General features: G+C 41.6%; 1 protein-coding gene across 7 annotated transcripts in view; it reads left to right on the top strand.

The window, feature by feature from the left end:
• The window catches only part of PALM2AKAP2 (PALM2 and AKAP2 fusion), a 265964-nt gene that overhangs the window by 119091 nt on the left and 131455 nt on the right, over positions 1–15418 (top strand). For 5 of the 7 annotated variants that reach the window (XM_032097533.1, XM_032097535.1, XM_032097534.1 and 2 more), the window contains one exon: positions 4954–5658. The exons of the other annotated variants lie outside the window; for them this stretch is intronic. In XM_032097533.1, the coding sequence (XP_031953424.1) occupies positions 4954–5658 (705 nt within the window). The remainder of the gene's footprint in view (positions 1–4953; positions 5659–15418) is intronic. 7 annotated transcript variants of the gene reach the window in all.

Raw genomic sequence — 15418 nt, 5'->3', positions numbered from 1 at the left:
AGTCCCTCTCCCTCCTTTTTATAAGCCTCCTAATGGTACCGTAAGGCTGCAATAAGGTCTCCCCAACGTCTTCTGTTCTCCAGGCTGGACAATCCCAGCCCTCTCAGGCTGTCTTCATGGAAGAGGTGGTCCATCCCTCTCATCATCTTCATGGCTCTTCTCTGGATCTGCTCCAAAAATGTTCTGTCTTTCTTGTGCTGAGGACCCCAGACTTGGATGCAGTACTCCAGGGGGGTAGAGTAAGGGCAGAGTAGAGGAGGATAATCACCTCCTTCAAGCTGCTGGCCACACTTCTTTTGATGTGTGGATGCAATTGGCTGCAAGTGCACACTGTTGGCTCATATCCAGCTTTTCATCCATGAGAAACCCCAAGTCCTTCTCCTCAGGGCTGCTCTCAATGACTTCTCCCAGTCTGTACTCACATCTGGAATTGCTCCAACCCAGGTGCAGCTCCTTGCACTTGCTGAACTTCGTGATGTTCTCATGGGCCCAGTTCTCAGGTTTGTCCAGGTCTCCCTGGATGGCATCCCTTCCTTCTGGTGTGTCCAGCTGCACTGCTCAGATTTGTGCCATCTGCAGATTTGCTGAGGGCCCTGGATCTCGCTGTCCACATCATTTTTAAAGATACTGAAAAACACCAGTCCCAAGAGAGACCCCTGAGGGACACCACTCATCACCGGCCTTCACCTGGACACAGAGCCATTGACCACAACTCTCTGGCTCCAGCCAGCCAGCCAATTCCTTATCTACTGAACAGTCCATCCATCAAATCTGTGTCTCTCCAATTTGGAGATAAGGATGTCAGGGGGACCATATCAAAGGCCTTACGGAAGCCCGGATAGATCTGTTGGTCTTCCCTGGTGACCATTGCCATTATTCCATTGCAGAAGACCCCCAGATTAGTCGAGCATGATTTTCCATTAGTAAAGCCGTGATGGCTGCCTCGAATCACCTCCTTATCTTTTATGTGCCTTAGCATATCATCTAGGAGGATCTGTTCCATGATCTTCCTAGGCACAAAAGTGAAGCTCACTGGTCTGTAGTTTCCCAGTTTTTCCTTTCTCCCCTTTTAAAAAACATGGGCAGATCTTCCCTTTTTCCAGCCACTGGGGACTTCACCTGACTGCCATGACTTTTCAAATATGTTGGAGAGTAGCTTGGCAACAATACAGAATTATAGAATCATTAAATAGTTTGTGTTGGCAGGGAACTTAAAGATCATCTCATTCCTTCAACCTGTCTGCTAAGGGCGGGAATACCTTCCACTAGACCAGGTTGCTCAGAGCTCCACCCAGCCTGGCCTTGAACATCAGCCAGTTTCCTCAGGACCCTGGGATGCATGTCATACAGTCCCTATTAAGCTTCATCAGTGATCCCAAGTGTCTTCTTTACTTACAGTGGGAGGGTCTTAACTTCCCTCACACCCACCCAGAGGATCAGCTACTTCAGAGAATTGTGAAGTCTGACTCCAGTGAAGACTGAGGCAAAAGAACTCATTGAGTACCTCAGCCTTCTCCGTATCAGTCAGCACCAGTTCTCCCTTCTTGTTTACAGGGAGATACAGGGAGGTAGATTCTTCTCAGCCTTTTTTTTCTACTTACGGAATCCCTTCTTGTTACTCTTCACATCTCTTGCCAAGTCCTATTCCAGCTTTGCCTTGCCTTTCCTGACCCCATTCCTACACACGAAACCATATTCCTGTACTCTCCCCAGGTTCCTGTCCCTGCTTCCACTGGTAGATATTTCTTTCTTACTCCTTGGTTTGAGGAGCTGACCTTAGCTCAGCCATGCCAGTTTCCAGCCTGCCTTGTTTGATTTCCTACACACTGCGCTAAGAAAAGTGGTCTCGAAGCCTTGTCAGCTCTGGTCAGCCCCTCAGTCCTTAAGGACAGTTTCCCAGTCGATCTTCATTCACCAACTCCTTAAACAGTTGAAGTTCACTCTTGCAAAGTTCAGGGGTTTGTCTTTGCTCCTTGCCAGGCTCATGCTCCTCAAGATCACAAACTCAAATCTGACCAGGTCCACATGATTTAACTATCAGATTTTTGCTATCTGCTTCTGAATTCATTCCCACTGTACAACCCTTCTTTTAATGCACAATATGGACCTAAATTTGTGCATCAAGACAGGGAGGGTCTGGCAGATTGCATCCTCTTTTGCACTGCAAATACATGGCACTCAACTATTTCACAGGAAAATCACCAGTTTGTAAATAAAAAGCCATGCCCCAGATAATATTTTTAATTTTCAAAGAAAAAGAGAAGCACAGGAGCTCTAGGGGAGCTCAGGGTCGTGCTACTTCTCTCTAAGAAGATAACAGATAGCTAGTTGATGAGTTGGTGGTGCCCTCTCTTTTGGGTTGTGGTACTCCAGACAAATCAGGAACTTCTGCCCATTACAGATGATTTTCTGAATGTGCTGTTGCTGTCTCATGGTTCAGCTTTGCTTCAGTTCAGCTGGCCACTCAGATACCTCTCAGTTTTAGCATCTTCACCATAGGCTAGCCAGCCTCTATTTTTACCTTTGTAATATTGAAAGTCATTGAACAATATCTGCCTGAGCAGTCCTAGTGAGGTCAAGTGATGTTCAGAGCCCACTCACCCAAGCCCTAGGCACCAAGACAATAAACAAAATTCTTCTTCCTTTCTTCCTCTGCCTCAAGAAACTGCACCTAGAAAATTCTAGAAACGTTAGTGTTGGTGCCTGCATCTCTTTGTTTCATTATCACTATAAATTGGATTAAAGGCTTCAGAGCAGAGGCACTTGGATAAGACATAAAGGGCACTTGCACACCAGTTCCTGGGCTGGAACAGTCCTGAGCAAGTGATCCATGCCAGCTGCTCTCTGAGCTGCACCATGGTGCTGTCTGCCACAGTTTCTCAGAGCAATGGCTTGGTAGCTTAATTACTACCAGCCCTGGGGCAACAGTTCATTCCTTATTTCCAGCCTTAATTTCCTGTTTCCAACCATGCCAGCTGCCTTGCTGTCTCCAGCTGCACACCTCAGAGCAGAGCTCAGCTCTCAGCCTTGCAGCTGCCTTCTGGCTGCCCAGGCTGCTGTGGGATGGCCAGGCATGAAAACTCCAGCACAGGAGAGAGATAAACAAAAAACTGTAAGTCCTGCTTCATGGAGGAAACAGGCAACCTGTGCTCAGGGTCATGACAGCTATGGACACAACTAGTTCATAAACCTCCTGAAGCAGTGGTAAAACACAGTCCTTAGGGATAATCCACTAGGTTGCAGTAGTCAAGCTGAGAACACTGCTTCTGCAGCCCACTCCAGCCTTCAGCAGTGCATCGTTCTCAGAGGCAGCAACGCTCCTTCACCCACCGGCACCTCTGTCCCCTGGCTCCATGCATGTGTTTGTGCGGTGTACTCGACCTAGACAGTCCTGCTGGGGCTGGCCAAGGTCTGAGCAGATGCACACAGCATGTAGATGGCCAGACCCAACCATTTTGCCCACCAGACTGCACTCCTGGGGGACAGAGGAGACCATGTCACAGAGAACAGCATGCACCCACTCACCAATACATTCATTTTCTGTCTAGCACTCTAGGCAGTGTAACGATGCATGTCATGATAAATTTCCTATTGCTGATTAAATACTTTGCTTTAATGTTACAGGAAAAGTGATTCTACTGTGTGTGAATAAAAAGACTGAGGAAATATATTAAAGTAACAGTAATTTTTAATATTAATTATTTTTTTCAATACAAACATACCAAGCTACATTGGTTCTTGGTGCAAGAATATTCTATACTCACTTGAAAATAAATCAGGAAAAAAAGCAAACGTTTCAGTTTGTGGTATCCCCAGGTAAGATAAACCATGATTATACCATTGAGGTTCGTTGATGAAAGTGTTCACTGTTAGTTTCACAAACAACTTGTCACTGCCTGTGGTAATTTGTAATTAAGTGTCTGTGGATGTCTGTCCACGAGCCAAAATGTCTTCATATGCATACAAGGAATGCTTAAACAAATGAACACTCTGGAAAATCTGAAATACCTTCTCACATTTTTTCTTTGAAAAGCTGTCTAGTGATACGTCATCATATCTCAAAATGGGTGTTGGAGCAAAGTAGACTGCTCATCTATTCGTACTGTGTGGTCTACACTTTTCATCTCATTACTACATCCTTAACTGCTAGAAAATGTTTGCTATTCTAAAGCAACATCCCTCACACGTTTTTACCTGTTGTTTCATGACTCTTTGAAAATCAGTTCATTATTACTTTTTTCTTCAACATTGGTAGTGGTGCTTAATTCTTTATTCAGATAATCAAGGGAGCACTTCTTGGCTATTCTGTACATTCTCTTAACCTGGAAGCAGAGGTCTGTTGATGCCTTGGTGTGGAAGCTGAGAGAGCTGCCCTGCCACAGACCTGTGGGAGAAATTATCCTATTCCTGTGTGATTTTGTTCCCACGTGTAGAACAGAGATAAACAATATTTCTTCACCCCTCTAAAATGTTTTGAGTGCTACGGATGGAAGAGTTAAGCAAGGACAAGCATTGATAATTAAATGGTCTGAGTGTTGCAGCAAACAAAACTTGCAGTTTGATGGCAGAAAAGAGAGTAGACAGGTTCTCTCTGAATTTTGAGGCAAGTTCAGAATGGAAAGTTAAAGGGCAACCTGCATGCTATCACCTCCCCTTGCCTAAATTACACCTAACCTCTTGGTGCTCCTAGTTGACCAGAGAAAGCTCCATGTGGCGTGAGCCGGAAGATTAGGTCCTGTTTGCCGCAATTACACCCAGCCTCCACCTGCATAAAAAGCCATAGTGTAACAGAGTTCACAGTGTTGCATCCCACCTCTAATGTAGAACACTTAGCCCTTTAGAAGCAGGAGGTAGGAAAAAGGGGCACCATAGTTTTCTTTGTCTGTTTGGCAATTAACCATTCACTGGCTTTTTTTGTTGTAACATGCACTTCCTCTCTTGTTTTCATTCAAGCTTTGTGCACCATGGAAATTAATGTGGAGAAAGACAAACAGACAGGAGAGACCAAGATTGTCTCTGCTTCACCTGTTGGCCCAGATGAGGCCCATCAAAGAGGATTCAAAGTCTATGATGATGGTTCCAAGGTAGTCTATGAGGTTCACTCTGGTGGCACAGTGGTAGAAAATGGAGTACATAAATTAAGCTCAAAGGACGTAGATGAACTTATGCAAAAAGCTGGACAATCAAGTGTAAAAGGAGGGTATGAAAAAATGACTGTGTCAGACAGAAATGTGGTAGCCGATGGAAACTTTAGCCATATGAAGGAGCAAATGCTCTTCAAGGAGGCAAAGCTGGAAATGGTACACAAATCCAGCAAAGGACGTGCTGTGAACCCTCAGCCACAAGACAAACCCTGTGGTGGTGAAACCCCAGAGGCCAGTGCAGATCAGCCAGTGACAATGATATTTATGGGCTACCAGAACATCGATGATGAAGAGGAGACAAAGAAAGTGCTGGGCTATGATGAGACCATCAAGGCAGAGCTTGTGCTGATCGACGAAGACGACGAGAAGTCACTGCGGGAGAAGACAGTGACTGATGTTTCCACCATGGATGGGAACGCTGCTGAGCTGGTCTCTGGCAGGCCCCTGTCGGACACGACAGAGCCCTCCTCACCTGAGGGGAAGGAAGAGAGCCTGCCCTTGGAAGCTGCCCCAGGTACACAAAAGAAAAAGCGCTGTCAATGCTGTATTGTCATGTGAACACCTCCTCCTTCCCTGCTCCAGGCAGCTCCTGCTCCATCACTTACGTAGACCTCACTGTACTTCTAACTGCAATACTGTGAACTGGAAGTGAATGCCTCCATTGCCTTGCAGTTGGGTTGCTTTTCTTTCTAGTTCTTCAGGAAGAGGAACACATGGTTATTTTCCCATCAGACATACTACTTGGTGTTGGGGAGGGGTTGGGGGTTTTTGGCTTCTTTTTTTCTTTTGTGTTGTTGGTGATGGCATTTTGTTTTGTTTTGGTTTTTTTCCTTAATACTACAGAGTGAGAGATAAATGAGAAATGGAACATATGTTTTCATATTTATTTGATTTATATATATATTTTTTATATATATAATGAGAACACTTTTTATGTTTTTTCTTTAAATATCTGGCAGGCTTGATCAGATTCCTAGGATTTTGTGGGAGTCTGAGTTTCACAGCCACCAGATATGAGAGCCTTAAAAAAATGTTACGTTTTTAAGAAAAATCACATTAAGCATTATTTTATAGATCATATTTTTTATTTCTTGGGGGAAGGCTCAGATCGCTTTACTGTTTTAATTTGCTAAAACTCAGACAAGCCTTTCCTGAAAAATTGCATAATTTTGGTTTTTAGTAACTTTCCAGTTTAGTTTGCGGTGTCAGAAAAACCCATTACCCATTTCTGCTTATTGGTGATACCAGAAGTGGACCTTAATTATTCTTTCTAGAAAATGTATGAATGATCATTTTGCCTTATATAAATCTTCCAGATTACAGTATTGTATATGCACTTCATCTCCCCAAATTACAGTTGAAATTAACTTGACATGAAAAAGATGCAGCTGTCACACCAACAGAAATGGAGTCACTGATCTAATTACTTGCCTTTCAGTAACTCTGCCAATGTTTATACATGAAGTTTTCCTGCTGAACTCCAGTAGATGAGGGATACTGCTTTCTATTTCCCTAGAATACAAACGAATTTTTCTCACAGTCTGACCCTGTTCCTACTTGATTCAGTGGCAAAATTCTCAGTTCTGGGAAAGGGGGCAGAGTCAGAGTTTTATTTTATAATTCTTATGGAAGTGTAATTTCTCACAGAGTGTACCTCCAGTGCACCTACATAATGATAGGCAGCTGGGTCTGATGCTGCCCTGCTTGTCCAGGTAAAACTCCCGTGGAACCCACTGGAGTTTTGTCAGAGCAGCTGTTTTGGGAGATCCTATAGCCGCAAGACTAACATTTTCAAAAACTGCTGGTGGTTTTGGATGCCTCATTTTCTAATGTGGGACACTAAAAGATGCCTGATTTCCAGTACATTTTTCTTCGTCTGACCTCTGAAAAGCAGGCCTCTTAAAAACAACTAAAGATGAAAATGTAAAAATGTGAAGGCATCCAAAATCAATAGATGTTTCTTTTTTTCTTGTTCCTTGATTCTTCTAAATGAGAAAGCAGCTAGCTTTTTCATGGTGAGATATTATGAACCTGATTCTTGTATCACACTGGTTTGGCTTAAGTTTAACTTCACTCACCATAGTGGAGTTACTCTGGAATTATAACTACATGAGTGAGATTAAAAATCAGGTTTTATATTTTCTGATAGTGTGAACAAGTACTGAAGATTATTTTGAAGTGTCTTTGAAACTATCAGACTTTAAAAATCAATAACAGCAACTGAAAAAAAGTGAAAAAAAAAAGAAAAAGAAAACAAAAAAAGCCTCTTTTCAGTCTGAGGTGGTTCCTATGATATTTCTGTTCTTTCTTGGATGGTGCTTTTACTGCATTAATTGTTAGTTCAGAGCATCTGATAAAACACAGCTCTTGCTCTGTACTCTTTTCTTTCTGTGCCAGTTAAAAAAGACACTTGTTCAGTGGTGGTAATATGAGGCACGCTGAAAACCTACATATACCAAAAAAAAAAAAAAAAAAGTAAAAGGTAATTCCCATGTTAGGTCACTTGTCAGTATGGAACTGGTCAATGAAACTTCTCATCACTGCCCAGGTGACTGTCAGACAAAAAAACCCCAAACAAGTAGTAAAAAAAGCAAGAGTAGTGAAAGGCAGCCTCACCTCTGACACCTGCAGAAATTTTGCTGACCTCCATATCTGCTGCAGTGGCAGAAATGAATAGACTTCCACATGCTCCCTTTGCCTCCCCTGGGGGCTTTCGGCTGGGAGAAGGACCAAACTCACCCAGAGAAGCTCTGCACATCATTTTTTGACTCAGGCTTAGGTGGTTAAGTTTTATCACAGAGGGGAAGGGCCACAGAGCCTCATATTGCGACAAAAGGTCTGGTGGCTGTTTGTTAGAATCTAGCAGCCTGTGTGTATTTTTGGTTGGGTTATCTGGGTTTTTGGGGACTTTTTTGGTTGTTGTTGGTAGTGGTGGTTGGGTAGGGGTTTTTTCCCTTTTTCTCTTTTCCCAGAAATGCTAAGCATTTACAAATCTAAACATTTCTTAAAACAAGACCTTAAGTTTCAAGTCCAATATGGCCAGGTGAGGCTGTGCCCAGGCATGTTTAGGAGCCCTGAAACACAAAGGGTGAAGCCCTTTACGTCTTGCATCTACCTGTGAACGATGTGGGAACCAGGAGTGCTTTGCCATAGTTCTCTCACTCTGGGGCCTGCTCACCTCACCAGTAATACTTGGAGACAAATCTCCCAGCCATCTCCCCCTGGCCTGGCCAGTCATCTTTTTGCTCACCACCTTTTCCTCTCTGGGTGTGATGCCACCTTCACAGCCACCCTGGCCTCATGGTGTCTTCACAGCCTGAGCTTTTTTCCCCTTGCTGCTCCTCTCCCCATATGGACATTTTTTTTCAAAACCTCCTTGCTTGGAAAATTTGGGGTATCATATTAACCTAACCCATTCTCTCCCTGCATCTCTTGAGACATGTGCTCCCCTGTCAGACGACCTTCTGGTTCAGCACTGACTCAGCATTTTGGGGATGACTCCCTTAGCAGCCAGCTGTGGGAGATGCTTGCTGACGCTGGGACCAGAACATGTCTGAGACCACTGTACCATCTGAGGCACAGCACAGTGGGGAGATGGTGGCACACCACAGTCCAGAAGTGGCCCTTTAGTGGTTAGAAGTAGAGCACAAGCCTTAAACCTTAAACCTCTCAAATACCTACTGCTCAGTACTTGTAGCTAACACTGAGTGCCTAGGAAGGCCAGTCGTTTTTATGTGTTCACATTAACTCCATGGTTAACAGGCCCCGGTAGATCCAGGAAAGCTAAAGGTTCACCTGCATAGGGTTGGTCTTTACAGGTCAAAGGCAATTCCACATCTGAGGTCAGGAAAAACATGAAACAGGAGCTAATGGGTCTGAAATCACAGGGCCTTTGCTGAAACACGCTTACTCCAATCATCCTCCTCCACAAGGGCAGCAGTCATGCTGGACATTGCCTTGTCCCTTCTAGCCATTAGCCTGCAGACAAGTTACAGGGGAATTCAGATGCATTAGCCCAGGCTGATGAATGTAAACTGATTTTCCAGGGATGGTTTGGGCTATGAAGGGGTTGGTTTTCCCCTTACACTTGGATAGGAGGCTGCCTGTGGAAATCCATGCACAATCAGGCGCAAGGGAAGCGGTCTGCTCTATGGTCAAGCAGAGGGAGATATTTTTAAGGATTGTTATGGGATGGGTTTTTTTATATTGTTTTAAGCAAAATCCCTGTCTGTTTAACTTACGCCATCACATGTACATTTTCAGTTTCAGCACGAGGGGATACAAAAAAGTAGAGTCAGAAACTGGTTCAGTAATAGCATTTTGCCACAACAAACTACTCGCCTTAACTTTTGTAAGAAAAACAAAAAAAACCCTCTTTTCAGTGTATTTTTTCCTAGACTGGGAAAAAAGTAACTTAGGAAACTTTTTTATATTTTGTATTTTCTAAGTTTCTATAAACCCACTTTCCATATTGTCCCTTGTTTGCATTCAGGGACCATTTCTTTTGCAATCCACTGCATTTTACTTCCATTCTTTCTTTTTATTTTTCTTTTTTTACAGAAAAAAAATAACAACAAATCAAAAACCACAGCATTATGATTAGTGGCTAGGCAATCTCTTTCAATTACTAGAATATCAATACAGAAAGAAAAGAATTACAGGGTTGTTTTCTTTTTTTAATTTCTTGTGGCTGATGTACTGTATGGTATATGTTTACAGAACTCCTCTGGTCTGCCTTTGTGATGTTATCTAAATGAATGACAAAGTAGGTATGATGTGCCATTTGACAGTTTGCCTTAGCACTCTTGGGTTTCCTTCTTCTTTTTTGTATCTTTTATTTCCTCATTTTTTTCAAAAAAGTGCAGGCTGTATTCCAAAGCTGTATAAACACAACATTATCTTTCAATCCCCAACAAGAGAAGTGTGCATAAGCCCTTCTCCAAGAAGAGTACCTCTACCAGTGCAGTACAAGACTTCAGTCCTGCAAACAAAAACATGTATGCCTAATTCTGCTATGCGTAGACCTGTTTCAGTCAATTGGACTGCTCACAGGAAGAACATTGTAGGCATCTGCAGGATCAGGGCATGAATGATTGACACAGAGTGTAGTTTGGGTGTTCCTTATGTACCTATATGGATTTTGTGCACTGCTGAGTTTCCCCAAGGTGGTGTAATCCGAGAGGCTAACTCTAAGCATTGCTACTTCTACTGAGGAAAATACAAAACGAAATGGTGCTTAGCATCCGGTGGGATCAGGTCCTGAGTCAGCATTGCTACCATCCATGAGCAAACACTCAGAGGGACTTTCCTGATGGCTAGTATGTTAGTCCCCTGCCATTGTACCTAAGTTCACTACTGATTCTTCACACCTAAAATTACTAAGATACCACAAACTAATCCAAGCAGAAAGATAGCATACAGAATTGCTAGAGAAGTAAAAAGTGTTCTACTTTTTAATTTAGTCAAACATCCAAATGGCATACTTGGAAAGTAAGCGGGGATATAATAGAAAATGTAGTATTTTACATTTGTGTATTTTTTTAAGGAATAAATATTTTTGTAATGAGATACAAACCCTAAATGGGTATTGAGTTTTGGAATATCATCCTTCCCATGACATTGAGCCTTTCAACTTTTTCATACCTTTATGACAATGCCCAACTTCTTGGGATCTTTTGTAGGCCTCACCACAATTTTTTCCAGGAAGAAGGATCACAACACTTTTTAAAGAGTCAAGTTAGAAGAGTAGAATCCAATATAACTGCTACAGACACAGCTAAATAAGTAAACATGTTTCACAGAAAAAGGTGGACTTACACCTTCTATAGCTAGACAAATTTCTTTACCTAGAAAGCCAACATAGTAGGCAATAGCTACCTACTTTCAGCAGAGTGGTATGACTAATAGGGGAAATACATGTTTTGTCATATTTTGTCCAACACTAGATTTCAAAGTGCAAGAGATGATGCCACTGGAAAGAGCTGAACAAAATATTTTAGACAAAGTAGAGGATTTTCTCACATGCCGAGGCATGGATTCTTTATTTTTCCTAAACTCACTAAGTTTCAACCAGTTCTTGCTGTCTGTTGAAAAGTTTAGGATTTGCTCAGATTGTTTTTCTTGAGCCTTCTGAGCAGCAAGAGCAAACTTTAGTTCAGAGCTTAATAGTTGCAGATTATGACAATATCCAACAAAAATATAGACTGTAATTTTTGTATGTAAAAGAGTAAATTGTATAAAATGGCTGAATTTATTCAGTTTAGCATATAAATGGATTGTCACCTAGTCCAAAGAGAATTTAAATCCAACTTGTAATATAAAGTTCTAATAACTTAGCTTGTAAATAGTGACAAGAGTGCATGAAGTTCTTAAAAATGTCCCACTTGTATTTAAAATCAAACAATTATAAAACTGAGCCTTTTTCCTTGTAAGTTCAAAGAGTCTTGCAAAATCTATAGCTTTTTTCCTGTGATGGTTCCACTTAAGGTGTTCAGTGGATTAAGAATAGGCCACTTTTCTTATGGTCAAACTTGTGAAGAATTCCAAGCCCCTTCCTTCAGTTTGCAAAAGCTTCTCTTACTTTGCAGGGCTTTGCTGCTATTGTATTTCAAAGCTTTCCTGCAATTGTTTCGCAAATTCTTCTCAAAGGTAGATTTAGGGGTTTGTAAGAATTAATCTGCTTCAGAAACCGAATTTAAAACCCTTAATAAATTTTTTAGAGTTAACTAAGTAACTCAAGTTCACCAGTTTGGTTATATTTATACATTTTTAACTTGCACTGGTATGTTAGTGACTTGTACCAAAATTTAGACCTTGCACATCTATTCAGCTGGTCTGTAGGACCTAAATATTTGCCCATGGGCATAAAATCAAGAACTCAAGTATTCCTTTTTAATGGGATGACCCAGAAAAGTAAAATTTAAGCACATGCACAAATGTGTATAGGGTCTGGTCTTTAAGCAATATGCTACAGGCAAGGCTTATGCTGCTTTAACCGTGTCTTCTCATTAGTTTAATTAGAATTTTAAATGGTGGTGTGAAACTGGTGCACTTTTCTGCAGAGGGTTTTAGAGCATGGTCTCCTTGCTGACTGTGTTTGAGGAGGCAAACACCCCCCAAGAACTCTCAAAACCCCTCTGCCTGGAGACGCAGGGGACAGAGGAGCAAACTTCATACCTCCACACAAACACAACAGGAAAAAGGCAGTGTAACTGTTATTTCCAAATTTTTCTCTCTGCATACTCTGCCCCAGAATGTGCCTGGCCTCTGTCTCTGTGCTTGTTCTCATTCTGGACACTACTGCTCAACTGATCCCTTTTTCTTCATCCCTCTGCTTCCCCTTTTGTGGTCTCCTAGAAGAAAGAGCAGGAAGAAAGGAGAGACTGAAGTTAGAAAACTCACCTTAGGCCTGCTGGTGTCAGTCCCACGAAATTATGGTATCTTGTCCTCACTATTTGGACATTTTCCTGCATTTTCCTAGATTCTTGGGACATACTCGATATTAAAGGAGCACTCCCCCTCTCTATTCAACTGGCATCCTATGGGTTGCACAAACAGCAAATTCCATTAAAATCTCACTATTTAGGTAAATCTGCTCTCTTACTATTCCTTTGGAACACACTGTGTCCCTTGAACTCATATGAGCCAGATATATCCAGGTACATAAAATATCAGCATCCAGAAAGCAGTTCTTACAGCAGCAGAAGGCAATCCACCCCACCATATGTCAGGTTGCTATTGGCAGGGCAAAAGAGCTTGGAGAAAATGTGAACTTCCCCACAGACTGATCCATCATGCAAAGGCATTCTCAGTAAAATTAGCTGCCAAGAATCTAGTGGTATCCCTCCTAGATAATATGCCTGTTAAAGAGAGGCAAACTCAAAAATTAAGACGGTTTTCTGCAACCATATAAAGTCCCAGTAGAATATGGCGCTTATGCTACACTAACCTTAAGCGCATACTTGAAGCGTAACACATACTTAGCACTGTGCAGGGTAGGGATAGCCTTAAGGATGTGTGAAGATCAGCCGGTATTTATGATTTACTGATGATGGTCTCAAATATTGTCCCTGTTATTTTGCAAGGAACTGCTTAGGGGCAGATACAAGAGAAAGAATCAATTTGAAAGTTTCTGCTTTTCCATTGACCGACTGAATCTGATTGCTACAAAGATAGCCAAGAAGGAGCAGGTCAGGACAAATGCAAAGAACGCATTTCTGAAAGTTTTCTGCCCCTCTAACTATGTTTACTCCATAGACGAAGAACGACTCTTTATAGGGGTTCAAGAAAATGTTGTGTAAAATGCAGCTTTTATGGTGAATGTAGATTGTGGTTGAGATTTTTTTTAAGCTTTAGTCTCCCACTTTCTTTGTGAGCTAATGTATATAAAGTCCCATTTTGTTGGGGAAAAACTGCTGTGCTAACACTGGATTAGAATTGCTGGGGATAGCTGCTGTACTTTGTAACCTGAAGTGTACTTTTTTGACTGTTATGTTTTTTTCTTCAGATTAAAATAATGAGTACAAAAAAAACCAAAATAAAAAAACCAAGAACACTGCCAGCAACAGCCATGCTGTAACTGTGGCTTCTCTCTTTTTTTTTCTCTGTACAGTATTACTAGTAAATAAATCTGCCTTTTCACTGCGCCTACTTCTGTGTCTTTTTACTGTGTTTCTCTTTACCTACCACTGTTCAAGATACGCTGTGATCTCAAGGACATACTGCACTGGAGCTGCCTCTCTCACTAAAAGAATCAAAGTACTAACTGCACAGTTGTTGTTTTTTTTCCTTTTCTCCACCGCTGTGCCCTGCTGATGTTATTTTTATGAGATTCTTACATACTAACATATTAACTCATCTTACCTGTTACTGTCTCATTTCTTTTTTCCTTTCCTTCTCATGCTATACTTTGCCAAGCATATTGTGGACCCTGTTGCTCTAGGATCACATGGCACATTTTCATATTTGCAGAAGAAAAAAAGGATTTGGTTTAGCCAGCAGGGCAGTATGTTCTGAGTGAACTTATTTCCTGACTGAGGGAAGTATTCCATACAGCATATACAACTTGTGAGAAAAGAACACTGAATAGTTTGAGGAATGATAACGTAAACAGCATGCAATTTTCTTTCAGGGCTTATCACAGACAGCATCCTCTCTGTATCAGAACTGGAAGAACCTCACCACAGCCTAACTTGCAGGGGGGAAAAAAAAGAAAATACCCTCCAGTAGCTGGGTTTTTTTTCCTGAAATGCTGTGTTTACCTGAGGTTAGAACAATGATAGGATGGATAACATAACCAGGCATTATATGCCTCCTTCTCAGAAATTTAAAAATTCATCTTAAACTCAGACATTTAAGAAATGCACCACAAATTGTCCATTGCTACACAAGTACTCCCCCTCTGCTCCTTTCACCCAGAAGCCATATAGATAAAATGTATATCTACACACAGACACAGAGGCCTTTGCAGTATGGTGCTTTTTAGCATCTAAGAAGGGAAAATGGCCCTGCTTTTCTGCTTTATTTAGTCCTGAAAGTTTTGCAGTAGGTGGGGCTTCAAATTTTTTTGTCCTACTGGTGTTCAGTGACAGAAAGTCAATTTGCCTGTCCAGGAAGACTCTGTGACTGCCAGGAGAACTGGTATGGTTCTGTCATCAAAGAACGGGAATTGATTCAGCTGAGACAAATTATCCTAATTATTTAAATCTCTTTGGTTTTGCAAATACCTTCCTAACTCAGAATATGTGTCAACATGGCAAAAGGAGGGATCATGAGCTTGCGTTTAGCAGTTGTGTCTGTGAGAAGACCATGAATTGACAAGGACATTATCATGTGCAATTTAGTGCAGTCAGGTATATATTCCATCTGTTAGTGCATACCATGGCCTGTGCCATACTCTTATTTTCATTCCACCTCACTTTGTTCCATAGTTATGAGAAGATTTTCAGCTAATAATTCCTCTGCTGTAGAAAACTGAGTCATCCAAATAAACACCAAAAACAGACTAGACAATTTTAATATTGCTGCTGTTACTAAGGTTTCAGAAACAAGGTGTTTCCATGCATTTCCCCTTTTAAAATTTTTAAGGCAAAAAAAAAAGTGTTTTGGGATATTTTTAATAAAATGTTTAGCAGCTGGTCAGATAGCATGGCACTCCCTGAAGTTCTTCTGGAGTGGTTCTGTGGAGGTCAGTGACTTCACAGAGTAAGGGCATATTCAGCATGTAGGAGGCCTCTCAGGTTTTGTTTCCTTTTCATTTATTTTAATAGCTCTGT

This window comes from Corvus moneduloides, chromosome Z (genome assembly GCF_009650955.1).
Source record: "Corvus moneduloides isolate bCorMon1 chromosome Z, bCorMon1.pri, whole genome shotgun sequence".
Classification (NCBI taxonomy): Eukaryota; Metazoa; Chordata; class Aves; order Passeriformes; family Corvidae; genus Corvus; species Corvus moneduloides.
The sequence above is the reverse complement of the archived record's forward strand: the minus strand, read 5'-3'. Positions and strand labels throughout refer to the sequence as shown.